The sequence below is a fragment of the Oncorhynchus masou genome, chromosome 29, assembly GCF_036934945.1.
Source record: "Oncorhynchus masou masou isolate Uvic2021 chromosome 29, UVic_Omas_1.1, whole genome shotgun sequence".
Classification (NCBI taxonomy): domain Eukaryota; kingdom Metazoa; phylum Chordata; class Actinopteri; order Salmoniformes; family Salmonidae; genus Oncorhynchus; species Oncorhynchus masou.
Window position 1 is genome coordinate 93,974,298 of NC_088240.1, and position 27,441 is coordinate 94,001,738.

General features: G+C 46.4%; 1 protein-coding gene across 1 annotated transcript in view; it reads left to right on the top strand.

Annotated features, from left to right (window-relative positions):
* stt3b (STT3 oligosaccharyltransferase complex catalytic subunit B) overlaps positions 1–27,441 on the top strand; it is a 101,199-nt gene that overhangs the window by 18,293 nt on the left and 55,465 nt on the right. The window contains exons 2-3 of the mRNA XM_064946893.1: positions 22,616–22,724; positions 25,658–25,945. Coding sequence (XP_064802965.1) covers positions 22,616–22,724; positions 25,658–25,945 — 397 coding nt within the window. The remainder of the gene's footprint in view (positions 1–22,615; positions 22,725–25,657; positions 25,946–27,441) is intronic.

Consider the following 27,441-nt stretch of genomic DNA (forward strand, 5'->3'; position numbering starts at 1 on the left):
CCCTCATGCCTTAAGTTGGGGGCTTTACAGACCAGACAGTAGACCATGGACACTCAGGCTTTGAGTTGGGGGCTTTATGGACCAGACAGTAGACCATGGACCCTCAGGCCTTGAGTTGGGGTCTTTATGGACCAGACAGTAGACCATGGACCCTCAGGCCTTGAGTTGGGGGCTTTATGGACCAGACAGTAGACCATGGACCCTCAGGCCTTGAGTTGGGGGCTTTATGGAGAGCACTGTCTAGTCCCTAATGAAGAAAAACAAATATGTCTTTATTTAAAACGCATGTATTTCGACTATTCGGATATCCCCCCCAATTTAAAAAAAATATTAATCGAATAGTGAAATCATTTAAAATGCCCATTCCTAGTCTCTCTCTCTGTCTCTCTCTCTCTCTCTCTCTCTCTCTCTCTCTCTCTCTCTCTCTGTGTCTCTCTCTCTCTCTCTCTCTCTCTCTCTCTCTCTCTCTCTCTCTCTCTCTCTCTCTCTCTCTCTCTCTCCCCAGCTTCTCCAATTGGATGACTAACTACTCAGAGTAACCATTTTGACTACACATTCAATTCTCTCTCTCTGTCTCTCTCTCTCTCTCTCTCTCTCTCTCTCTCTCTCTCTCTGTCTCTCTCTCTCTCTCTCTCTCTCTCTCTCTCTCTCTCTCTCTCTCCCCAGCTTCTCCAATTGGATGACTAACTACTCAGAGTAACCATTTTGACTACACATTCAATTCTCTCTCTCTTGGAACGCTTGTTGGTCAGAGTACAGTTTTTCCCCCCTGCCTGCTTCCAATGAGGTGTGTGTGTGTGTGTGTGTGTGTGTGTGTGTGTGTGTGTGTGTGTGTGTGTGTGTGTGTGTGTGTGTGTGGAGAGGATTTGTCACAGTTCATTTAGAAGGTAAATTGATGAGGCCTAGTAAAGTACTGGCCTGCTGCTCTGTTCTGTAGGGTCTAGGAGTGGAATAGACAGACTGGCCTGCTGCTCTGTTCTATAGGGTCTAGGAGTGGAATAGACAGACTGGCCTGCTGTTCTGTTCTGTAGGGTCTAGGAGTGGAATAGACAGACTGGCCTGCTGCTCTGTTCTGTAGGGTCTAGGAGTGGAATAGACAGACTGGCCTGCTGCTCTGTTCTGTAGGGTCTAGGAGTGGAATAGACAGACTGGCCTGCTGCTCTGTTCTATAGGGTCTAGGAGTGGAATAGACAGACTGGCCTGCTGCTCTGTTATGTAGGGTCTAGGAGTGGAATAGACAGACTGGCCTGCTGCTCTCTCTGCTGCTCTGTTCTGTAGGGTCTAGGAGTGGAATAGACAGACTGGCCTGCTGTTCTCTCTGCTGCTCTGTTCTGTAGGGTCTAGGAGTGGAATAGACAGACTGGCCTGCTGCTCTGTTCTGTAGGGTCTAGGAGTGGAATAGACAGACCGGCCTGCTGCTCTGTTCTGTAGGGTCTAGGAGTGGAATAGACAGACTGGCCTGCTGTTCTGTTCTGTAGGGTCTAGGAGTGGAATAGACAGACCGGCCTGCTGCTCTGTTCTGTAGGGTCTAGGAGTGGAATAGACAGACTGGCCTGCTGCTCTGTTCTGTAGGGTCTAGGAGTGGAATAGACAGACTGGCCTGCTGCTCTCTCTGCTGCTCTGTTCTGTAGGGTCTAGGAGTGGAATAGACAGACTGGCCTGCTGCTCTGCTGTTCTGTAGGGTCTAGGAGTGGAATAGACAGACTGGCCTGCTGCTCTGTTCTGTAGGGTCTAGGAGTGGAATAGACAGACTGGCCTGCTGCTCTGTTCTGTAGGGTCTAGGAGTGGAATAGACAGACTGGCCTGCTGCTCTCTCTGCTGCTCTGTTCTGTAGGGTCTAGGAGTGGAATAGACAGACTGGCCTGCTGCTCTGCTGTTCTGCTCTGTAGGGTCTAGGAGTGAATAGACAGGCTGGCCTGCTGCTCTCTCTGCTGCTCTGTTCTGTAAGGTCTAGGAGTGGAATAGACAGACTGGCCTGCTGCTCTCTCTGCTGCTCTGTTCTGTAGGGTCTAGGAGTGGAATAGACAGACCGGCCTGCTGCTCTGTTCTGTAGGGTCTAGGAGTGGAATAGACAGACTGGCCTGCTGCTCTGTTCTGTAGGGTCTAGGAGTGGAATAGACAGACTGGCCTGCTGCTCTCTCTGCTGCTCTGTTCTGTAGGGTCTAGGAGTGGAATAGACAGACTGGCCTGCTGCTCTGCTGTTCTGTAGGGTCTAGGAGTGGAATAGACAGACTGGCCTGCTGCTCTGTTCTGTAGGGTCTAGGAGTGGAATAGACAGACTGGCCTGCTGCTCTGTTCTGTAGGGTCTAGGAGTGGAATAGACAGACTGGCCTGCTGCTCTCTCTGCTGCTCTGTTCTGTAGGGTCTAGGAGTGGAATAGACAGACTGGCCTGCTGCTCTGCTGTTCTGCTCTGTAGGGTCTAGGAGTGGAATAGACAGACCGGCCTGCTGCTCTGTTCTGTAGGGTCTAGGAGTGGAATAGACAGACTGGCCTGCTGCTCTGTTCTGTAGGGTCTAGGAGTGGAATAGACAGACTGGCCTGCTGCTCTCTCTGCTGCTCTGTTCTGTAGGGTCTAGGAGTGGAATAGACAGACTGGCCTGCTGCTCTGCTGTTCTGTAGGGTCTAGGAGTGGAATAGACAGACTGGCCTGCTGCTCTGTTCTGTAGGGTCTAGGAGTGGAATAGACAGACTGGCCTGCTGCTCTGTTCTGTAGGGTCTAGGAGTGGAATAGACAGACTGGCCTGCTGCTCTCTCTGTTGCTCTGTTCTGTAGGGTCTAGGAGTGGAATAGACAGACTGGCCTGCTGCTCTGCTGTTCTGCTCTGTAGGGTCTAGGAGTGAATAGACAGGCTGGCCTGCTGCTCTCTCTGCTGTTCTGTTCTGTAGGGTCTAGGAGTGGAATAGACAGACTGGCCTGCTGCTCTGTTCTGTAGGGTCTAGGAGTGGAATAGACAGACTGGCCTGCTGCTCTGTTCTGTAGGGTCTAGGAGTGGAATAGACAGACTGGCCTGCTGCTCTCTCTGCTGCTCTGTTCTGTAGGGTCTAGGAGTGGAATAGACAGACTGGCCTGCTGCTCTGTTCTGTAGGGTCTAGGAGTGGAATAGACAGACTGGCCTGCTGCTCTGTTCTGTAGGGTCTAGGAGTGGAATAGACAGACTGGCCTGCTGCTCTCTCTGCTGTTCTGTTCTGTAGGGTCTAGGAGTGGAATAGACAGACTGGCCTGCTGCTCTGTCCTGTAGGGTCTAGGAGTGGAATAGACAGACTGGCCTGCTGCTCTGTCCTGTAGGGTCTAGGAGTGGAATAGACAGACTGGCCTGCTGCTCTGTTCTGTAGGGTCTAGGAGTGGAATAGACAGACTGGCCTGCTGCTCTGTCCTGTAGGGTCTAGGAGTGGAATAGACAGACTGGCCTGCTGCTCTGTCCTGTAGGGTCTAGGAGTGGAATAGACAGACTGGCCTGCTGCTCTGTTCTGTAGGGTCTAGGAGTGGAATAGACAGACTGGCCTGCTGCTCTGTCCTGTAGGGTCTAGGAGTGGAATAGACAGACTGGCCTGCTGTTCTGTTCTGTAGGGTCTAGGAGTGGAATAGACAGACTGGCCTGCTGCTCTGCTGTTCTGTAGGGTCTAGGAGTGGAATAGACAGACTGGCCTGCTGCTCTCTCTGCTGCTCTGTTCTGTAGGGTCTAGGAGTGGAATAGACAGACTTGCCTGCTGTTCTGTTCTGTAGGGTCTAGGAGTGGAATAGACAGACTGGCCTGCTGCTCTGTTCTGTAGGGTCTAGGAGTGGAATAGACAGACTGGCCTGCTGCTCTGTTCTGTAGGGTCTAGGAGTGGAATAGACAGACTGGCCTGCTGCTCTCTCTGCTGCTCTGTTCTGTAGGGTCTAGGAGTGGAATAGACAGACTGGCCTGCTGCTCTCTCTGCTGCTCTGTTCTGTAGGGTCTAGGAGTGGAATAGACAGACTGGCCTGCTGCTCTGTTCTGTAGCGTCTAGGAGTGGAATAGACAGACTGGCCTGCTGCTCTCTCTGCTGCTCTGTTCTGTAGGGTCTAGGAGTGGAATAGACAGACTGGCCTGCTGCTCTGTTCTGTAGGGTCTAGGAGTGGAATAGACAGACTGGCCTGCTGCTCTGTCCTGTAGGGTCTAGGAGTGGAATAGACACTGGCCTGCTGTTCTGTTCTGTAGGGTCTAGGAGTGGAATAGACAGACTGGCCTGCTGCTCTCTCTGCTGCTCTGTTCTGTAGGGTCTAGGAGTGGAATAGACAGACTGGCCTGCTGTTCTGTTCTGTAGGGTCTAGGAGTGGAATAGACAGACTGGCCTGCTGCTCTCTCTGCTGTTCTGTTCTGTAGGGTCTAGGAGTGGAATAGACAGACTGGCCTGCTGCTCTGTTCTGTAGGGTCTAGGAGTGGAATAGACAGACTGGCCTGCTGCTCTCTCTGCTGTTCTGTTCTGTAGGGTCTAGGAGTGGAATAGACAGACTGGCCTGCTGCTCTCTGCTGCTCTGTTCTGTAGGGTCTAGGAGTGGAATAGACAGGCTGGCCTGCTGCTCTCTGCTGCTCTGTTCTGTAGGGTCTAGGAGTGGAATAGACAGACTGGCCTGCTGCTCTGTTATGTAGGGTCTAGGAGTGGAATAGACAGACTGGCCTGCTGCTCTCTGCTGCTCTGTTCTGTAGGGTCTAGGAGTGGAATAGACAGACTGGCCTGCTGCTCTCTCTGCTGCTCTGTTCTGTAGGGTCTAGGAGTGGAATAGACAGACTGGCCTGCTGCTCTGTTCTGTAGGGTCTAGGAGTGGAATAGACAGACTGGCCTGCTGCTCTCTCTGCTGCTCTGTTCTGTAGGGTCTAGGAGTGGAATAGACAGACTGGCCTGCTGCTCTGTTCTGTAGGGTCTAGGAGTGGAATAGACAGACTGGCCTGCTGCTCTCTCTGCTGCTCTGTTCTGTAGGGTCTAGGAGTGGAATAGACAGACTGGCCTGCTGCTCTCTCTGCTGCTCTGTTCTGTAGGGTCTAGGAGTGGAATAGACAGACTGGCCTGCTGCTATGTTCTGTAGGGTCTAGGAGTGGAATAGACAGACTGGCCTGCTGCTCTGTTCTGTAGGGTCTAGGAGTGGATTAGACAGACTGGCCTGCTGCTCTCTCTGCTGCTCTGTTCTGTAGGGTCTAGGAGTGGATTAGACAGACTGGCCTGCTGCTCTCTCTGCTGTTCTGTTCTGTAGGGTCTAGGAGTGGAATAGACAGACTGGCCTGCTGCTCTGTTCTGTAGGGTCTAGGAGTGGAATAGACATACTGGCCTGCTGCTCTCTCTGCTGTTCTGTTCTGTAGGGTCTAGGAGTGGATTAGACAGACTGGCCTGCTGCTCTCTCTGCTGTTCTGTTCTGTAGGGTCTAGGACTGGAATAGACAGACTGGCCTGCTGCTCTCTGCTGTTCTGTTCTGTAGGGTCTAGGAGTGGAATAGACAGGCTGGCATGCTGCTCTGTTCTGTAGGGTCTAGGAGTGGAATAGACTGACTGGCCTGCTGCTCTCTGCTGCTCTGTTCTGTAGGGTCTAGGAGTGGAATAGACAGACTGGCCTGCTGCTCTGTTCTGTAGGGTCTAGGAGTGGAATAGACAGACTGGCCTGCTGCTCTCTCTGCTGCTCTGTTCTGTAGGGTCTAGGAGTGGAATAGACAGACTGGCCTGCTGCTCTGTTCTGTAAGGTCTAGGAGTGGAATAGACAGACTGGCCTGCTGCTCTGTTCTGTAAGGTCTAGGAGTGGAATAGACAGACTGGCCTGCTGCTCTCTCTGCTGTTCTGTTCTGTAGGGTCTAGGAGTGGAATAGACAGACTGGCCTGCTGCTCTGTCCTGTAGGGTCTAGGAGTGGAATAGACAGACTGGCCTGCTGCTCTGTCCTGTAGGGTCTAGGAGTGGAATAGACAGACTGGCCTGCTGCTCTGTTCTGTAGGGTCTAGGAGTGGAATAGACAGACTGGCCTGCTGCTCTGTTCTGTAGGGTCTAGGAGTGGAATAGACAGACTGGCCTGCTGCTCTCTCTGCTGTTCTGTTATGTAGGGTCTAGGAGTGGAATAGACAGACTGGCCTGCTGCTCTCTGCTGTTCTGTTATGTAGGGTCTAGGAGTGGAATAGACAGATTGGCCTGCTGCTCTGTTCTGTAGGGTCTAGGAGTGGAATAGACAGACTGGTCTGCTGCTCTCTCTGCTGCTCTGTTCTGTAGGGTCTAGGAGTGGAATAGACATACTGGCCTGCTGCTCTGTTCTGTAGGGTCTAGGAGTGGAATAGACAGACTGGCCTGCTGCTCTGTTCTGTAGGGTCTAGGAGTGGAATAGACAGACTGGCCTGCTGCTCTGTTCTGTAGGGTCTAGGAGTGGAATAGACATACTGGCCTGCTGCTCTCTCTGCTGTTCTGTTCTGTAGGGTCTAGGAGTGGAATAGACAGACTGGTTTCACTACAACACACAGCGTGTTGCTCTCGTCTCTTCTCACTCTGTAATGTAAAGCAGAACAGATCAGTTTAATCTCTCTGTTTAGTAGAGTTTCTACTGCTTCTGCTTGGGTCAGCATGTTACTGATCACACACACAACCGCACACACACTCATACAACAACACACACACGCTCACGCAGCAACACACACACACTCGCACAACACACACTCACACAACACACACACACACACACACACACACACACACACACACACACACACACACACACACACACACACACACACACACACACACACACACACACACACACAGTGATGTTTACCTGACTGACTGTCGTATCCCTCTACAGAGCTAGATATCAGTGATGTTTACCTGACTGACTGTCATATCCCTCTACAGAGCTAGATATCAGTGATGTTTACCTGACTATCTGACTGTCATATCCCTCTACAGAGCTAGATATCAGTGATGTTTACCTGACTGACTGTCATATCCCTCTACAGAGCTAGATATCAGTGATGTTTACCTGACTGACTGTCATATCCCTCTACAGAGCTAGATATCAGTGATGTTTACCTGACTGTCTGTCATATCCCTCTACAGAGCTAGATATCAGTGATGTTTACCTGACTGACTGACTGTCATATCCCTCTACAGAGCTAGATATCAGTGATGTTTACCTGACTGACTGTCGTATCCCTCTACAGAGCTAGATATCAGTGATGTTTACCTGACTGACTGTCATATCCCTCTACAGAGCTAGATATCAGTGATGTTTACCTGACTGACTGTCATATCCCTCTACAGAACTAGATATCAGTGATGTTTACCTGACTGACTGTCATATCCCTCTACAGAGCTAGATATCAGTGATGTTTACCTGACTGACTGTCTGTCATATCCCTCTACAGAGCTAGATATCAGTGATGTTTACCTGACTGACTGTCATATCCCTCTACAGAGCTAGATATCAGTGATGTTTACCTGACTGACTGTCATATCCCTCTACAGAGCTAGATATCAGTGATGTTTACCTGACTGACTGTCTGTCATATCCCTCTACAGAGCTAGATATCAGTGATGTTTACCTGACTGACTGTCATATCCCTCTACAGAGCTAGATATCAGTGATGTTTACCTGACTGACTGTCATATCCCTCTACAGAGCTAGATATCAGTGATGTTTACCTGACTGACTGTCATATCCCTCTATAGAGCTAGATATCAGTGATGTTTACCCGACTGACTGTCATATCCCTCTACAGAGCTAGATATCAGTGATGTTTACCTGACTGACTGACTGTCATATCCCTCTACAGAGCTAGATATCAGTGATGTTTACCTGACTGACTGTCATATCCCTCTACAGAGCTAGATATCAGTGATGTTTACCTGACTGACTGTCATATCCCTCTACAGAGCTAGATATCAGTGATGTTTACCTGACTGACTGTCATATCCCTCTACAGAGCTAGATATCAGTGATGTTTACCTGACTGACTGACTGTCATATCCCTCTACAGAGCTAGATATCAGTGATGTTTACCTGACTGACTGACTGTCATATCCCTCTACAGAGCTAGATATCAGTGATGTTTACCTGACTGACTGTCATATCCCTCTACAGAGCTAGATATCAGTGATGTTTACCTGACTGACTGTCATATCCCTCTACAGAGCTAGATATCAGTGATGTTTACCTGACTGACTGTCGTATCCCTCTACAGAGCTAGATATCAGTGATGTTTACCTGACTGACTGTCATATCCCTCTATAGAGCTAGATATCAGTGATGTTTACCTGACTGACTGTCATATCCCTCTACAGAGCTAGATATCAGTGATGTTTACCTGACTGACTGTCATATCCCTCTACAGAGCTAGATATCAGTGATGTTTACCTGACTGACTGTCATATCCCTCTACAGAGCTAGATATCAGTGATGTTTACCTGACTGTCATATCCCTCTACAGAGCTAGATATCAGTGATGTTTACCTGACTGTCATATCCCTCTACAGAGCTAGATATCAGTGATGTTTACCTGACTGACTGTCATATCCCTCTACAGAGCTAGATATCAGTGATGTTTACCTGACTGACTGTCATATCCCTCTACAGAGCTAGATATCAGTGATGTTTACCTGACTGACTGTCATATCCCTCTACAGAGCTAGATATCAGTGATGTTTACCTGACTGACTGTCATATCCCTCTACAGAGCTAGATATCAGTGATGTTTACCTGACTGACGGTCATATCCCTCTACAGAGCTAGATATCAGTGATGTTTACCTGACTGACTGTCATATCCCTCTACAGAGCTAGATATCAGTGATGTTTACCTGACTGACTGTCATATCCCTCTACAGAGCTAGATATCAGTGATGTTTACCTGACTGACTGACTGCCATATCCCTCTACAGAACTAGATATCAGTGATGTTTACCTGACTGACTGTCATATCCCTCTACAGAGCTAGATATCAGTGATGTTTACCTGACTGACTGTCATATCCCTCTACAGAGCTAGATATCAGTGATGTTTACCTGACTGACTGTCATATCCCTCTACAGAGCTAGATATCAGTGATGTTTACCTGACTGACTGTCATATCCCTCTACAGAGCTAGATATCAGTGATGTTTACCTGACTGACTGTCATATCCCTCTACAGAGCTAGATATCAGTGATGTTTACCTGACTGACGGTCATATCCCTCTACAGAGCTAGATATCAGTGATGTTTACCTGACTGACTGTCGTATCCCTCTACAGAGCTAGATATCAGTGATGTTTACCTGACTGTCTGTCATATCCCTCTACAGAGCTAGATATCAGTGATGTTTACCTGACTGACTGTCATATCCCTCTACAGAGCTAGATATCAGTGATGTTTACCTGACTGACTGCCATATCCCTCTACAGAGCTAGATATCAGTGATGTTTACCTGACTGACTGTCATATCCCTCTACAGAGCTAGATATCAGTGATGTTTACCTGACTGACTGTCATATCCCTCTATAGAGCTAGATATCAGTGATGTTTACCTGACTGACTGTCATATCCTTCTACAGAGCTAGATATCAGTGATGTTTACCTGACTGACTGTCATATCCCTCTACAGAGCTAGATATCAGTGATGTTTACCTGACTGACTGCCATATCCCTCTACAGAGCTAGATATCAGTGATGTTTACCTGACTGACTGACTGTCATATCCCTCTATAGAGCTAGATATCAGTGATGTTTACCTGACTGTCATATCCCTCTACAGAGCTAGATATCAGTGATGTTTACCTGACTGACTGTCATATCCCTCTACAGAGCTAGATATCAGTGATGTTTACCTGACTGACTGACTGTCATATCCCTCTACAGAGCTAGATATCAGTGATGTTTACCTGACTGACTGCCATATCCCTCTACAGAGCTAGATATCAGTGATGTTTACCTGACTGACTGTCATATCCCTCTACAGAGCTAGATATCAGTGATGTTTACCTGACTGTCTGTCATATCCCTCTACAGAGCTAGATATCAGTGATGTTTACCTGACTGACTGTCATATCCCTCTACAGAACTAGATATCAGTGATGTTTACCTGACTGACGGTCATATCCCTCTACAGAGCTAGATATCAGTGATGTTTACCTGACTGACTGTCATATCCCTCTACAGAACTAGATATCAGTGATGTTTACCTGACTGACTGTCATATCCCTCTACAGAGCTAGATATCAGTGATGTTTACCTGACTGACTGACTGTCGTATCCCTCTACAGAGCTAGATATCAGTGATGTTTACCTGACTGACTGACTGTCGTATCCCTCTACAGAGCTAGATATCAGTGATGTTTACCTGTCTGACTGACTGTCGTATCCCTCTACAGAGCTAGATATCAGTGATGTTTACCTGACTGTCTGTCATATCCCTCTACAGAGCTAGATATCAGTGATGTTTACCTGACTGACTGTCATATCCCTCTACAGAGCTAGATATCAGTGATGTTTACCTGACTGACTGTCATATCCCTCTACAGAGCTAGATATCAGTGATGTTTACCTGACTGACTGTCATATCCCTCTATAGAGCTAGATATCAGTGATGTTTACCTGACTGACTGTCATATCCCTCTACAGAGCTAGATATCAGTGATGTTTACCTGACTGACTGTCATATCCCTCTACAGAGCTAGATATCAGTGATGTTTACCTGACTGACTGCCGTATCCCTCTACAGAGCTAGATATCAGTGATGTTTACCTGACTGACTGTCATATCCCTCTACAGAGCTAGATATCAGTGATGTTTACCTGACTGTCTGACTGTCATATCCCTCTACAGAGCTAGATATCAGTGATGTTTACCTGACTGACTGTCATATCCCTCTACAGAGCTAGATATCAGTGATGTTTACCTGACTGACTGTCATATCCCTCTACAGAGCTAGATATCAGTGATGTTTACCTGACTGACTGTCATATCCCTCTACAGAGCTAGATATCAGTGATGTTTACCTGACTGTCTGACTGTCATATCCCTCTACAGAGCTAGATATCAGTGATGTTTACCTGACTGTCTGTCATATCCCTCTACAGAGCTAGATATCAGTGATGTTTACCTGACTGACTGTCATATCCCTCTACAGAGCTAGATATCAGTGATGTTTACCTGACTGACTGTCATATCCCTCTACAGAGCTAGATATCAGTGATGTTTACCTGACTGACTGTCATATCCCTCTATAGAGCTAGATATCAGTGATGTTTACCTGACTGACTGTCATATCCCTCTACAGAGCTAGATATCAGTGATGTTTACCTGACTGACTGTCATATCCCTCTACAGAGCTAGATATCAGTGATGTTTACCTGACTGACTGCCGTATCCCTCTACAGAGCTAGATATCAGTGATGTTTACCTGACTGACTGTCATATCCCTCTACAGAGCTAGATATCAGTGATGTTTACCTGACTGACTGTCATATCCCTCTACAGAGCTAGATATCAGTGATGTTTACCTGACTGACTGTCATATCCCTCTACAGAGCTAGATATCAGTGATGTTTACCTGACTGACTGACAGTCATATCCCTCTACAGAGCTAGATATCAGTGATGTTTACCTGACTGACTGTCATATCCCTCTACAGAGCTAGATATCAGTGATGTTTACCTGACTGACTGTCGTATCCCTCTACAGAGCTAGATATCAGTGATGTTTACCTGACTGACTGTCATATCCCTCTACAGAGCTAGATATCAGTGATGTTTACCTGACTGACTGTCATATCCCTCTACAGAGCTAGATATCAGTGATGTTTACCTGACTGACTGTCATATCCCTCTACAGAGCTAGATATCAGTGATGTTTACCTGACTGACTGTCATATCCCTCTACAGAGCTAGATATCAGTGATGTTTACCTGACTGACTGCCATATCCCTCTACAGAGCTAGATATCAGTGATGTTTACCTGACTGACTGTCGTATCCCTCTACAGAACTAGATATCAGTGATGTTTACCTGACTGACTGTCATATCCCTCTACAGAGCTAGATATCAGTGATGTTTACCTGACTGTCTGTCATATCCCTCTACAGAGCTAGATATCAGTGATGTTTACCTGACTGACTGTCATATCCCTCTACAGAGCTAGATATCAGTGACGTTTACCTGACTGACTGTCATATCCCTCTACAGAGCTAGATATCAGTGATGTTTACCTGACTGACTGTCATATCCCTCTACAGAGCTAGATATCAGTGATGTTTACCTGACTGACTGTCATATCCCTCTACAGAGCTAGATATCAGTGATGTTTACCTGACTACCAGGGTTGCACGCCAGACCCAGTCATGTGAAATCCTTAGATCCGTAAATTGGGACCTAATGAATTTATTTCAATTGACTGATTACTTTATGTGAACTGTAACTAAGTAAAATCTTTGAAATTGTTGCATGTTGCGTTTATATTTTTGTTCAGAATAGTTCATTATCCTAATTAACAGTATAAGCGAAAAGGAAATGAGCATTCAGCCTCTTTCTCTCTCTCTGGCAGATTCATATTGTGTCAACATAACAACACAATGAATATTCATTATTCAAGATGACATATTTATTCCACTTTGATAATTAACCCAGAAAGGAGAATAAGTTGTTTACTTTCATCTGTCAATTAAACAATAAGTAGATCAAGTCGTGAATCTGGAAATGTCATGTTTTATAATTAGAAGGCAGTTCAAGGCTCTCGGTCTGTCTGTCTGTCTGTCTGTCTGTCTGTCTGTCTGTCTGTCTGTCTGTCTGTCTGTCTGTCTGTCTGTCTGTACAGTATTAGAGACATGTACAGTATTAGAGACATGTAGAACACATTCACAGTATTAGAGACATGTAGAACACATTCACAGTATTAGAGACACGTAGAACACATGTACAGTATTAGAGACATGTACAGTATTAGAGACATGTGGTTCAATGTAGAGTAGTAATGTAGTCATCTTCTGGCTGTGGTGCAATGTAGAGTAGTAATGTAGCCGTTCTCTGACTGTGGTTCAATGTTGAGTAGTAATGTAGCTGACCTCTGGCTGTGGTTCAATGTAGAGTAGTAATGTAGCCATCCTCTGTGGTTCAATGTGGAATAGTAATGTAGCCATCCTCTGTGGTTCAATGTGGAATAGTAATGTAGCCATTCTCTGTGGTTCAATGTAGAGTAGTAATGTAGCTGACCTCTGGCTGTGGTTCAATGTAGAGTAGTAATGTAGTCATCCTCTGTGGTTCAATGTGGAATAGTAATGTAGCCATCCTCTGACTGTGGTTCAATGTGGAGTAGTAATGTAGCCATCCTCTGTGGTTCAATGTAGAGTAGTAATGTAGCCATCCTCTGGCTCTGGTTCAATGTAGAGTAGTAATGTAGCCATCCTCTGTGGTTCAATGTGGAGTAGTAATGTAGCCATCCTCTGTGGTTCAATGTAGAGTAGTAATGTAGCCATCGTCTGGCTGTGGTTCAATGTACAGTAGTAATGTAGCCATCCTCTGTGGTTCAATGTAGAGTAGTAATGCAGCTATCCTCTGACTGTGGTTCAATGTGGAGTAGTAATGTAGCCGTTCTCAGACTGTGGTTCAATGTACAGTAGTAATGTAGCCATCCTCTGGCTGTGGTTCAATGTGGAATAGTAATGTAGCCATCCTCTGTGGTTCAATGTGGAATAGTAATGTAGCCATCCTCTGTGGTTCAATGTAGAGTAGTAATGTAGCCATCCTCTGGCTGTGGTTCAATGTGGAATAGTAATGTAGCCATCCTCTGTGGTTCAATGTAGAGTAGTAATGTAGCCATCCTCTGGCTCTGGTTCAATGTAGAGTAGTAATGTGGCTGACCTCTGGCTGTGGTTCAATGTACAGTAGTAATGTAGCCATCCTCTGTGGTTCAATGTGGAGTAGTAATGTAGCCATCCTCTGGCTGTGGTTCAATATAGAGTAGTAATGTAGCCGTCCTCTGACTGTGGTTCAATGTACAGTAGTAATGTAGCCATCCTCTGTGGTTCAATGTAGAGTAGTAATGTAGCTGACCTCTGGCTGTGGTTCAATGTACAGTAGTTATGGAGCCATCCTCTGTGGTTCAATGTGGAGTAGTAATGTAGCCATCCTCTGGCTGTGGTTCAATGTGGAGTAGTACTGTAGCCATCCTCTGTGGTTCAATGTGGAGTAGTAATATAGCCATCCTCTGTGGTTCAATGTCGAGTAGTAATGTAGCCGTCCTCTGTGGTTCAATGTAGAGTAGTAATGTAGCCGTCCTCTGGCTGTGGTTCAATGTAGAGTAGTAATGTAGCTGACCTCTGTGGTTCAATGTAGAGTAGTAATGTAGCTGACCTCTGTGGTTCAATGTAGAGTAGTACTGTAGCCATCCTCTGTGGTTCAATGTGGAGTAGTAATGTAGTCATCCTCTGTTGTTCAATGTGGAGTAGTAATGTAGCAGGACGTTCGTTACATAGCAGTTTGACAGTCACATTTCCTTCACTCAGTCATTTCCTGTCATTTCTCTGGAGATTGATGATTATCCAGTGGAGGAAATAGATCATGTCAACCACCTGTTCTGAACTAATATTCATACCAAACGTTTTAGGGTCCAACCCCAGATCGGCTACATATCTCCACCTCCATAGACGTTGTGTTATTATTGTCCTCCACTACACAGTGAGCAGGAAAAGGGTTTAGCGAACTAGCTTACCTCAGCTGCACGACAAAGGTCTTCTGTTCCAATCTGTTCTGTTCTGTTCTACTCTGTTCTGTTCCAATCTGTTCTACTCTGTTCTCTTCCAATCTGTTCTGTTCTGTTCTACTCTGTTCTGTTCCAATCTGTTCTGTTCTGTTCTACTCTGTTCTGTTCCAATCTGTTCTGTTCTGTTCTACTCTGTTCTGTTCCAATCTGTTCTGTTCTGTTCTACTCTGTTCTGTTCCAATCTGTTCTGTTCTGTTCTACTCTGTTCTGTTCCAATCTGTTCTGTTCTGTTCTACTCTGTTCTGTTCCAATCTGTTCTGTTCTGTTCTACTCTGTTCTGTTCCAATCTGTTCTGTTCTGTTCTACTCTGTTCTGTTCCAATCTGTTCTGTTCTGTTCTACTCTGTTCTGTTCCAATCTGTTCTGTTCTGTTCTACTCTGTTCTGTTCCAATCTGTTCTGTTCTGTTCTACTCTGTTCTGTTCCAATCTGTTCTGTTCTGTTCTACTCTGTTCTGTTCCAATCTGTTCTGTTCTGTTCTACTCTGTTCTGTTCCAATCTGTTCTACTCTGTTCTCTTCCAATCTGTTCTGTTGTATTTTGTTATATTCTGCTCTGTTCTGTTCTAGTCCTCTGAAGTCTTCTGATGACTAACATGGACAGATCTGTCTGATGTGGTCAACAGAGTCTGGCACCATTAGACTGTCTTTCAGCCTCTCCTTCATAATCTCCTCTCTGTCAGTCCCAAGACTCCATGTTACCACTGAGCCTGTTTCCCGCTATCCAATTGGACTAGATTTTGTCCACGAACCTTACAACCAAATTCATATGAAAAGTAGAAGTTACAGTCTCTCTCCCTGGTAGTCCTCATAACTACAGAATCTCAACTGTCTTGGTGCCCAGACTTTCCCTCAGTCAGCAGTGTTCTGTTAGAGGACACATACCTACTGGAGAGAGGGACACACACCTACTGGAGAGAGGGACACACACCTACTGGAGAGAGGGACACACACCTACTGGAGAGAGGGGCACACACCTACTGGAGAGAGGGACACACACCTACTGGAGAGAGGGACGCACACCTACTGGAGAGAGGGACACACACCTACTGGAGAGAGGGACACACACCTACTGGAGAGAGGGACACACACCTACTGGAGAGAGGGACACACACCTACTGGAGAGAGGGACACACACCTACTGGAGAGAGGGACACACACCTACTGGAGAGAGGGACACACACCTACTGGAGAGGGGGACATACACACAGCTAATCTATGGCTATGGAGAGAGGGACACACACCTACAGCTAATCTATGGCTATGGAGAGAGGGACACACACCTACAGCTAATCTATGGCTACGGAGAGAGGGACATACACCTACAGCTAATCTATGGCTATGGAGAGAGGGACACACACCTACAGCTAATCTATGGCTATGGAGAGAGGGACACACACCTACTGGAGAGAGGGACACACACCTACAGCTAATCTATGACTATGTAGAGAGGGACACACACCTACAGCTAATCTATGGCAATGGAGAGAGGGACGCACACCTACAGCTAATCTATGGCTATGGAGAGAGGGACACACACACAGCTAATCTATGGCTATGGAGAGAGGGACACACACACACAGCTAATCTATGGCTATGGAGAGAGGGACACACACACACAGCTAATCTATGGCTATGGAGAGGGACACACACACACAGCTAATCTATGGCTATGGAGAGAGGGACACACACACAGCTAATCTATGGCTATGGAGAGATGGACACACACACAGTTAAATCTATGGCTATGGAGAGAGGGACACACACACACAGCTAATCTATGGCTATGGAGAGAGGGACACACACACAGCTAATCTATGACTATGGAGAGAGGGACACACACACACAGCTAATCTATGGCTATGGAGAGAGGGACACACACACACAGCTAATCTATGGCTATGGAGAGAGGACACACACAGCTAATCTATGACTATGGAGAGAGGGACACACACACACAGCTAATCTATGGCTATGGAGAGAGGGACACACACACACAGCTAATCTATGGCTATGGAGAGAGGGACACACACACAGCTAATCTATGGCTATGGAGAGAGGGATACACACAGCTAAATATATGGCTATGGAGAGAGGGACACACACACACAGCTAATCTATGGCTATGGAGAGAGGGACACACACACAGCTAATCTATGACTATGGAGAGAGGGACACACACACACAGCTAATCTATGGCTATGGAGAGAGGGACACACACACACACAGCTAATCTATGGCTATGGAGAGAGGGACACACACACAGCTAATCTATGGCTATGGAGAGAGGGATACACACAGCTAAATATATGGCTATGGAGAGAGGGACACACACACACAGCTAATCTATGGCTATGGAGAGAGGGACACACACCTACAGCTAATCTATGGCTATGGAGAGAGGGACACACACCTACTGGAGAGAGGGACACACACCTACAGCTAATCTATGACTATGTAGAGAGGGACACACACCTACAGCTAATCTATGGCAATGGAGAGAGGGACGCACACCTACAGCTAATCTATGGCTATGGAGAGAGGGACACACACACAGCTAATCTATGGCTATGGAGAGAGGGACACACACACACAGCTAATCTATGGCTATGGAGAGAGGGACACACACACACAGCTAATCTATGGCTATGGAGAGGGACACACACACACAGCTAATCTATGGCTATGGAGAGAGGGACACACACACAGCTAATCTATGGCTATGGAGAGAGGGACACACACACAGCTAATCTATGGCTATGGAGAGAGGGACACACACACACAGCTAATCTATGGCTATGGAGAGAGGGACACACACACACAGCTAATCTATGGCTATGGAGAGATGGACACACACACACAGTTAAATCTATGGCTATGGAGAGAGGGACACACACACACAGCTAATCTATGGCTATGGAGAGAGGGACACACACACAGCTAATCTATGACTATGGAGAGAGGGACACACACACACAGCTAATCTATGGCTATGGAGAGAGGGACACACACACACAGCTAATCTATGGCTATGGAGAGAGGGACACACACACAGCTAATCTATGACTATGGAGAGAGGGACACACACACACAGCTAATCTATGGCTATGGAGAGAGGGACACACACACACAGCTAATCTATGGCTATGGAGAGAGGGACACACACACAGCTAATCTATGGCTATGGAGAGAGGGACACACACACACAGCTAATCTATGGCTATGGAGAGAGGGACACACACACAGCTAATCTATGGCTATGGAGAGAGGGATACACACAGCTAAATATATGGCTATGGAGAGAGGGACACACACACACAGCTAATCTATGGCTATGGAGAGAGGGACACACACACAGCTAATCTATGACTATGGAGAGAGGGACACACACACACAGCTAATCTATGGCTATGGAGAGAGGGACACACACACAGCTAATCTATGGCTATGGAGAGAGGGACACACACACACAGCTAATCTATGGCTATGGAGAGAGGGACACACACACACAGCTAATCTATGGCTATGGAGAGAGGGACACACACACAGCTAATCTATGGCTATGGAGAGAGGGACACACACACAGCTAATCTATGGCTATGGAGAGAGGGACACACACACACAGCTAATCTATGGCTATGGAGAGAGGGACACACACACAGCTAATCTATGGCTATGGAGAGAGGGACACACACACAGCTAATCTATGACTATGGAGAGAGGGACACACACACAGCTAATCTATGGCTATGGAGAGAGGGACACATACCTACAGCTAATCTATGGCTATGGAGAGAGGGACACATACCTACAGCTAATCTATGGCTATGGAGAGAGGGGCACATACCTACAGCTAATCTATGGCTATGGAGAGGGACACACACAAACACACTGATATGACTATGTAGCAGTGTTTGTTGAAAGTGCAGCTAGATAAAAAAAAGAGGCGTCTCTGTAGCTCAAGTATATTTGGTCCGACAGAGATACGTAATTGTTTAATGTCCAGACTACCATTGTAGTGTGGTTTAGTCCAGTTCATTCTCATTCATCATGGGAGTCTGAAGAGCCTCTGTCTGTTTGTCTGTCTGACGTAGACTGAGAGGCTAGAGTACTGAAATGTGGGTGACATTTTAAATCTGTTTTCCATTTACCTTGTGAAAAACAATGCTCAACCTAATCTTTTTTTCAAAAACAATGATTGTTTCAGTCGTTTCTCATGCAATTATGGAGCACAGTTGTTAAATGTGTGCTGTCTACCGTCTCAGCGGGGATTTCTGTCACCGTTGGTATTTGAGCTTTCCAATTTTACATAATTGTATAAAAACAAATGTATTTTGTTGATTGTTCTGTAACTACGTCATTAAGATTTTGAACATGATCCAAGTCATCGGGCATACTGTTGAGTCATCAGGCACACTGTTGAGTCATCAGGCATACTGTTGAGTCATCAGGCATACTGTTGAGTCATCAGGCATACTGTTGAGTCATCAGGCATACTGTTGAGTCATCAGGCACACTGTTGAGTCATCAGGCACACTGTTGAGTCATCAGGCACACTGTTGAGTCATCAGGCATACTGTTGAGTCATCAGGCACACTGTTGAGTCATCAAGCACACTGTTGAGTCATTAAGCGTACTGTTGAGTCAGTGTAGTTCAGCCTTCTGTCTGAAACCTTTGGGAGTGTAGTAGTGTAGTAGTGTAGTGTAGTAGTAGTGGTGTAGTGTAGTAGTAGTGGTGTGGTGTAGTAGTGGTATTCCTCTTCAAGGAATACCTAGGATAGGATAAGTAATCCTTCTCACCCCCCCCCCCCCCCTTAAATGATTTAGATGCACTATTGTAAAGTGGCTGTTCCACTGGATGTCAGAAGGTGAATTCACCAATTTGTAAGTCGCTCTGGATAAGAGCGTCTGCTAAATGACTTAAATGTAAATGTAGTAGTGGTGTAGTGTAGTAGTAGTAGTAGTGGTGTAGTGTAGTAGTAGTAGTGGTGTAGTGGTGTAGTGTAGTGTAGTAGTAGTGTAGTAGCCGTGGTGTAGTGTAGTAGTAGTGGTGTAGTGTAGTAGTGGTGTACTGTAGTAGTAGTGGTGTAGTGTAGTAGTAGTGGTGTAGTGTAGTAGTAGTGGTGTAGTAGTAGTGGTATAGTGTAGTAGTGGTGTAGTTGTAGTGGTGTAGTGTCATAGTAGTGGTGTAGTGTAGTAGTAGTGGTATGTTGTGTAGTGTAGTAGTGGTGTGTAGTGTAGTAGTAGTGGTGTACTGTAGTATTAGTGGTGTGGTGTAGTGTAGTAGTAGTGGTGTAGTGTAGTGGTGTAGTAGTAGTGGTGTAGTGGTGTAGTGTAGTAGTAGAAGTGGTTTACTGTAGTAGTAGTAGTGTAGTGTAGTAGTAGTGGTTTACTGTATTAGTAGTGTGGTGTGGTGTAGTTGTGTTGTAGTGGTGTAGTAGTAGTGGTGTAGTGTAGTGTAGTTGTGGTGTAGTTGTGTTGTAGTGTAGTAGTGGTGTACTGTAGTTGTGTTGTAGTGGTGTACTGTAGTTGTGTTGTAGTGGTGTAGTAGTAGTGGTGTAGTGGTGTAGTGTAGTAGTAGAAGTGGTTTACTGTAATAGTAGTAGTGTAGTGTAGTAGTAGTGGTTTACTGTATTAGTAGTGTGGTGTGGTGTAGTTGTGTTGTAGTAGTAGTGGTGTAGTGTAGTGTAGTTGTGGTGTAGTTGTGTTGTAGTGTAGTAGTGGTGTACTGTAGTTGTGTTGTAGTGGTGTACTGTAGTTGTGTAGTAGTGGTGTAGTAGTAGTGGTGTAGTGTAGTTGTGGTGTAGTTGTGTTGTAGTGTAGTAGTGGTGTACTGTAGTTGTGTTGTAGTGGTGTACTGTAGTTGTGTTGTAGTGGTGTAGTGCGGTAGTGGTGTAGTGTAGTAGTGTTGTAGTAGTGGTGTAGTGTAGTGTAGTAGTGTTGTAGTGGTGTAGTGTAGTAGTGGTGTAGTAGTGTAGTGTAGTAGTGGTGTAGTAGTGTAGTAGTGGTATAGTGTTGTAGTAGTGTAGTAGTAGTAGTAGTAGTGGTGTAGTAGTGTAGTTGTAGTGGTACAGTGTTGTAGTGGTGTAGTAGTGTAGTGTAGTGTAGTGGTATAGTAGTGTAGTAGTGTGTAGTAGTGGTACAGTGTTGTAGTGTAGTAGTAGTGTAGTGTAGTAGTAGTAGTAGTAGTGGTACAGTGTTGTAGTGGTGTGGTGTAGTAGTGGTGTAGTAGTGTAGTGTAGTAGTAGTAGTAGTGGTACAGTGTTGTAGTGGTGTGGTGTAGTAGTGTAGTGTAGTAGTAGTAGTGGTGTAGTAGTTGTAGTGGTACAGTGTTGTAGTGGTGTAGTAGTGTAGTGTAGTGGTATAGTAGTGTAGTAGTGTGTAGTAGTGGTACAGTGTTGTAGTGTTGTAGTAGTGTAGTAGTGTAGTAGTAGTAGTAGTGGTACAGTGTTGTAGTGGTGTGGTGTAGTAGTGTAGTAGTAGTGTTGTAGTGGTGTAGTGTAGTGGTGTAGTGTAGTAGTAGTGTAGTAGTGTAGTGTAGTAGTAGTAGTAGTAGTGGTACAGTGGTGTGGTGTAGTAGTGTAGTGTAGTAGTAGTAGTAGTGGTATAGTGTTGTCGTGGTGTAGTAGTGTAGTGTAGTGTAGTAGTAGTGGTATAGTCTTGTCGTGGTGTAGTAGTGTGGTGTAGTAGTGTAGTGTAGCAGTAGTAGTAGTGGTATAGTGTTGTCGTGGTGTAGTAGTGTAGTGTAGTAGTAGTAGTAGTAGTGGTACAGTGGTGTGGTGTAGAAGTGTAGTGTAGTAGTAGTAGTAGTAGTGGTACAGTGGTGTGGTGTAGTAGTGTAGTGTAGTAGTAGTAGTAGTGGTACAGTGTTGTAGTGGTGTGGTGTAGTAGTGGTATAGTGTTGTAGTGGTGTGGTGTAGTAGTGTAGTGTAGTGTAGTAGTAGTAGTGGTATAGTGTTGTAGTGGTGTGGTGTAGTAGTGTAGTAGTAGTAGTGGTATAGTGTTGTCGTGGTGTGGTGTAGTGGTATAGTAGTGTAGTAGTAGTAGTAGTATAGTGTTGTCGTGGTGTGGTGTAGTAGTGTAGTGTAGTAGTAGTAGTGGTGTGGTGTAGTGGTGTAGTGTAGTAGTAGTGGTATAGTGTTGTCGTGGTGTGGTGTAGTAGTGTAGTGTAGTGTAGTAGTAGTAGTGGTATAGTGTTGTCGTGGTGTGATGTGGTTGTGTAGTAGTAGTAGTGGTATAGTGTTGTCGTGGTGTGGTGTAGTAGTGTAGTGTAGTAGTAGTAGTGGTATAGTGTTGTAGTGGTGTAGTGTTGTGGTGTAGTGGTGTAGTAGTGTAGTGTAGTAGTAGTAGTAGGAGTAGTATAGTGTTGTCGTGGTGTGGTGTAGTAGTGTAGTGTAGTAGTAGTAGTGGTATAGTGTTGTCGTGGTGTGGTGTAGTGGTGTAGTAGTGTAGTGTAGTAGTGGTAGTAGTGGTATAGTGTTGTAGTGGTGTAGTGTAGTGATGTAGTAGTGTAGTGTAGTAGTGTAGTGGTGTGGTGTAGTCGTGGTGTGATGTAGTAGTGTAGTGTAGTAGTAGTAGTGGTATAGTGTTGTCGTGGTGTGGTGTAGTGGTATAGTAGTAGTAGTAGTAGTAGTGGTATAGTGTTGTAGTGGTGTAGTAGTGTAGTAGTAGTAGTAGTGGTATAGTGTTGTAGTGGTATAGTGTAGTCGTGGTGTGGTGTAGTAGTAGTAGTGTAGTAGTAGTAGTGGTATAGTGTGATGTGGTGTAGTAGTAGTAGTGTAGTAGTAGTAGTGGTATAGTGTGGTGTGGTTGTGTAGTGGTATAGTGTAGTCGTGGTGTGGTGTGGTTGTGGTGTGATGTGGTTGTGTTCATGTCTTCCATACTAACAGTGTGCCTCCTGTGTTTCAGGTTCAACTACAGATCTACTCACCATCTGACCATCAACGGCTTCTACGACTTCCTCAACTGGTTCGATGACAGGGCCTGGTACCCACTGGGCAGGATAGTGGGGGGCACGGTGAGTGGAATAACTCAAGTGTATTGTGATTGTGGGCCTTGTACTCACTATGCATTGTGAGTGGATGGATTAGGAGAGGAAACTAGCTCTCTGTTTCTCTGGCCTGGTTCCCACTGGGCACGGTGAGTGGTGGATTAGGAGAGGAAACTAGCTCTCTGTTTCTCTGGCCTGGTTCCCACTGGGCACGGTGAGTGGTGGATTAGGAGAGGAAACTAGCTCTCTGTTTCTCTGGCCTGGTTCCCACTGGGCACGGTGAGTGGTGGATTAGGAGAGGAAACTAGCTCTCTGTTTCTCTGGCCTGGTTCCCACTGGGCACGGTGAGTGGTGGATTAGGAGAGGAAACTAGCTCTCTGTTTCTCTGGCCTGGTTCCCACTGGGCACGGTGAGTGGTGGATTACGAGAGGAAACTAGCTCTCTGTTTCTCTCTCTTTCTCTCTCTCTCTGTTGTTTTCTCTCTGTCTCCTGCTCTCTCCCTCTCGATCCTGCTCTCTCTCTTTCTCTCTCTCTCTCGGTCTTGGATATATCCTATTTTAGTCCTCTCTGTCTCCCCCAAGGTTTACCCAGGTCTGATGGTAACAGCTGGTCTTTCTCTCCAGGTTTACCCAGGTCTGATGGTAACAGCTGGTCTTTCTCTCCAGGTTTACCCAGGTCTAATGTTAACAGCTGGTCTCTCTCCAGGTTTACTCAGGTCTGATGGTAACAGCTGGTCTCTCTCTCTCTCCAGGTTTACTCAGGTCTGATGGTAACAGCTGGTCTCTCTCTCTCTCTCCAGGTTTACTCAGGTCTGATGGTAACAGCTGGTCTCTCTCTCTCTCCAGGTTTACTCAGGTCTGATGGTAACAGCTGGTCTTTCTCTCCAGGTTTACCCAGGTCTGATGGTAACAGCTGGTCTCTCTCTCTCCAGGTTTACTCAGGTCTGATGGTAACAGCTGGTCTCTCTCTCTCTCCAGGTTTACTCAGGTCTGATGGTAACAGCTGGTCTCTCTCTCTCTCCAGGTTTACCCGGGTCTGATGGTAACAGCTGGTCTCTCTCTCTCTCTCCAGGTTTACTCAGGTCTGATGTTAACAGCTGGTCTCTCTCTCTCCAGGTTTACCCAGGTCTGATGGTAACAGCTGGTCTCTCTCTCTCCAGGTTTACCCAGGTCTGATGGTAACAGTTGGTCGTCTCTCTCTCTCTCTCCAGGTTTACCCAGGTCTGATGGTAACAGTTGGTCTCTCTCTCTCTCCAGGTTTACCCAGGTCTGATGGTAACAGCTGGTCTCTCTCTCTCTCCAGGTTTACCCAGGTCTGATGGTAACAGCTGGTCTCTCTCTCTCTCTCCAGGTTTACCCGGGTCTGATGGTAACAGCTGGTCTCTCTCTCTCTCTCCAGGTTTACTCAGGTCTGATGTTAACAGCTGGTCTCTCTCTCTCCAGGTTTACCCAGGTCTGATGGTAACAGCTGGTCTCTCTCTCTCTCTCTCTCTCCAGGTTTACCCAGGTCTGATGGTAACAGCTGGTCTCTCTCTCTCTCTCTCCAGGTTTACCCAGGTCTGATGGTAACAGTTGGTCTCTCTCTCTCTCCAGGTTTACCCAGGTCTGATGGTAACAGTTGGTCTCTCTCTCTCCAGGTTTACCCAGGTCTGATGGTAACAGCTGGTCTCTCTCTCTCTCCAGGTTTACTCAGGTCTGATGGTAACAGCTGGTCTCTCTCTCTCTCCAGGTTTACTCAGGTCTGATGGTAACAGCTGGTCTCTCTCTCTCTCTCCAGGTTTACTCAGGTCTGATGGTAACAGCTGGTCTCTCTCTCTCCAGGTTTACCCAGGTCTGATGGTAACAGCTGGTCTCTCTCTCTCTCCAGGTTTACCCAGGTCTGATGGTAACAGCTGGTCTCTCTCTCTCTCTCTCCAGGTTTACCCAGGTCTGATGGTAACAGCTGGTCTCTCTCTCTCTCTCCAGGTTTACCCAGGTCTGATGGTAACAGTTGGTCTCTCTATCTCTCTCCAGGTTTACCCAGATCTGATGGTAACAGCTGGTCTCTCTCTCTCTCCAGGTTTACCCAGGTCTGATGGTAACAGCTGGTCTCTCTCTCTCTCTCCAGGTTTACCCAGGTCTGATGGTAACAGCTGGTCTCTCTCTCTCCAGGTTTACCCAGGTCTGATGGTAACAGCTGGTCTCTCTCTCTCTCCAGGTTTACCCAGGTCTGATGGTAACAGTTGGTCTCTCTCTCTCTCTCCAGGTTTACCCAGGTCTGATGGTAACAGTTGGTCTCTCTCTCTCCAGGTTTACCCAGGTCTGATGGTAACAGTTGGTCTCTCTCTCTCTCTCCAGGTTTACTCAGGTCTGATGGTAACAGCTGGTCTCTCTCTCTCTCCAGGTTTACCCAGGTCTGATGGTAACAGTTGGTCTCTCTCTCTCTCTCCAGGTTTACCCAGGTCTGATGGTAACAGTTGGTCTCTCTCTCTCTCTCTCCAGGTTTACCCAGGTCTGATGGTAACAGTTGGTCTCTCTCTCTCTCTCCAGGTTTACCCAGGTCTGATGGTAACAGTTGGTCTCTCTCTCTCTCTCCAGGTTTACCCAGGTCTGATGGTAACAGCTGGTCTCTCTCTCTCTCCAGGTTTACCCAGGTCTGATGCTAACAGCTGGTCTCTCTCTCTCTCTCCAGGTTTACCCAGGTCTGATGCTAACAGCTGGTCTCTCTCTCTCTCCAGGTTTACCCAGGTCTGATGGTAACAGCTGGTCTCTCTCTCTCTCTCCAGGTTTACCCAGGTCTGATGGTAACAGCTGGTCTCTCTATCTCTCTCCAGGTTTACCCAGGTCTGATGGTAACAGCTGGTCTCTCTCTCTCGCTCCAGGTTTACCCAGGTCTGATGCTAACAGCTGGTGTCTCTCTCTCTCTCTCCAGGTTTACCCAGGTCTGATGCTAACAGCTGGTGTCTCTCTCTCTCTCTCCAGGTTTACCCAGGTCTGATGGTAACAGCTGGTCTCATCCACTATGTTCTAAACCTGCTCCACATCACGGTGCACATCAGAGACGTGTGTGTGTTCCTGGCGCCTGTCTTCAGCGGCCTCACGTCCATCTCCACCTTCCTGCTGACCCGCGAGCTCTGGAACCAGGGGGCAGGGCTTCTGGCGGCGTGCTTCATCGCTATTGTCCCCGGTTACATCTCCCGCTCCGTGGCGGGCTCCTTCGACAATGAGGGCATCGCCATCTTTGCCCTCCAGTTTACCTACTATCTATGGGTTAGTAGAGACACACCCTCCAGTTGACAGATTATCTATGGGTTAGTAGAGACACACCCACAAATTGACAGATTATCTATGGGTTAGTAGAGACACACCCTCCAGTTGACAGATTATCTATGGGTTAGTAGAGACACACCCTCCAGTTGACAGATTATCTATGGGTTAGTAGAGACACACCCTCCAGTTAGTTGACAGATTATCTATGGGTTAGTAGAGACACACCCTCCAGTTGACAGATTATCTATGGGTTAGTAGAGACACACCCTCCAGTTGACAGATTATCTATGGGTTAGTAGAAGACACACCCTCCAGTTGACATATTATCTATGGGTTAGTAGAGACACACCCTCCAGTTGACAGATTATCTATGGGTTAGTAGAGACACACCCTCCAGTTGACAGATTATCTATGGGTTAGTAGAGACACACCCTCCAGTTGACAGATTATCTATGGGTTAGTAGAAGACACACCCTCCAGTTGACATATTATCTATGGGTTAGTAGAGACACACCCTCCAGTTGACAGATTATCTATGGGTTAGTAGAGACACACCCTCCAGTTGACAGATTATCTATGGGTTAGTAGAGACACACCCTCCAGTTGACAGATTATCTATGGGTTAGTAGAGACACACCCTCCAGTTGACAGATTATCTATGGGTTAGTAGAAGACACACCCTCCAGTTGACATATTATCTATGGGTTAGTAGAGACACACCCTCCAGTTGACAGATTATCTATGGGTTAGTAGAGACACACCCTCCAGTTGACAGATTATCTATGGGTTAGTAGAGACACACCCTCCAGTTGACAGATTATCTATGGGTTAGTAGAGACACACCCTCCAGTTGACAGATTATCTATGGGTTAGTAGAGACACACCCTCCAGTTGACAGATTATCTATGGGTTAGTAGAGACACACCCACAAGTTGACAGATTATCTATGGGTTAGTAGAGACACACCCACAAATTGACAGATTATCTATGGGTTAGTAGAGACACACCCTCCAGTTGACAGATTATCTATGGGTTAGTAGAGACACACCCTCCAGTTGACAGATTATCTATGGGTTAGTAGAGACACACCCTCCAGTTGACAGATTATCTATGGGTTAGTAGAAGACACACCCTCCAGTTGACATATTATCTATGGGTTAGTAGAGACACGCCCTCCAGTTGACAGATTATCTATGGGTTAGTAGAGACACACCCTCCAGTTGACATATTATCTATGGGTTAGTAGTACGAAAAAGTACCAAAAAGTTATATTTTGGTTTCATCTGACCATATAACATTCTCCCAATCTTCTTCTGGATCATCCAAATGCTCTCTAGCAGACTTCAGACGAGTGTAGTGTGTTACTGATGGTAGGCTTTGTTACTTTGGTCCCAGCTCTCTGCAGGTCATTCACTAGGTCCCCCTGTGTGGTTCTGGGATTTTTGCTCACCGTTCTTTGATAATTTTGACCCCACGGGGTGAGATCTTGCGTGGAG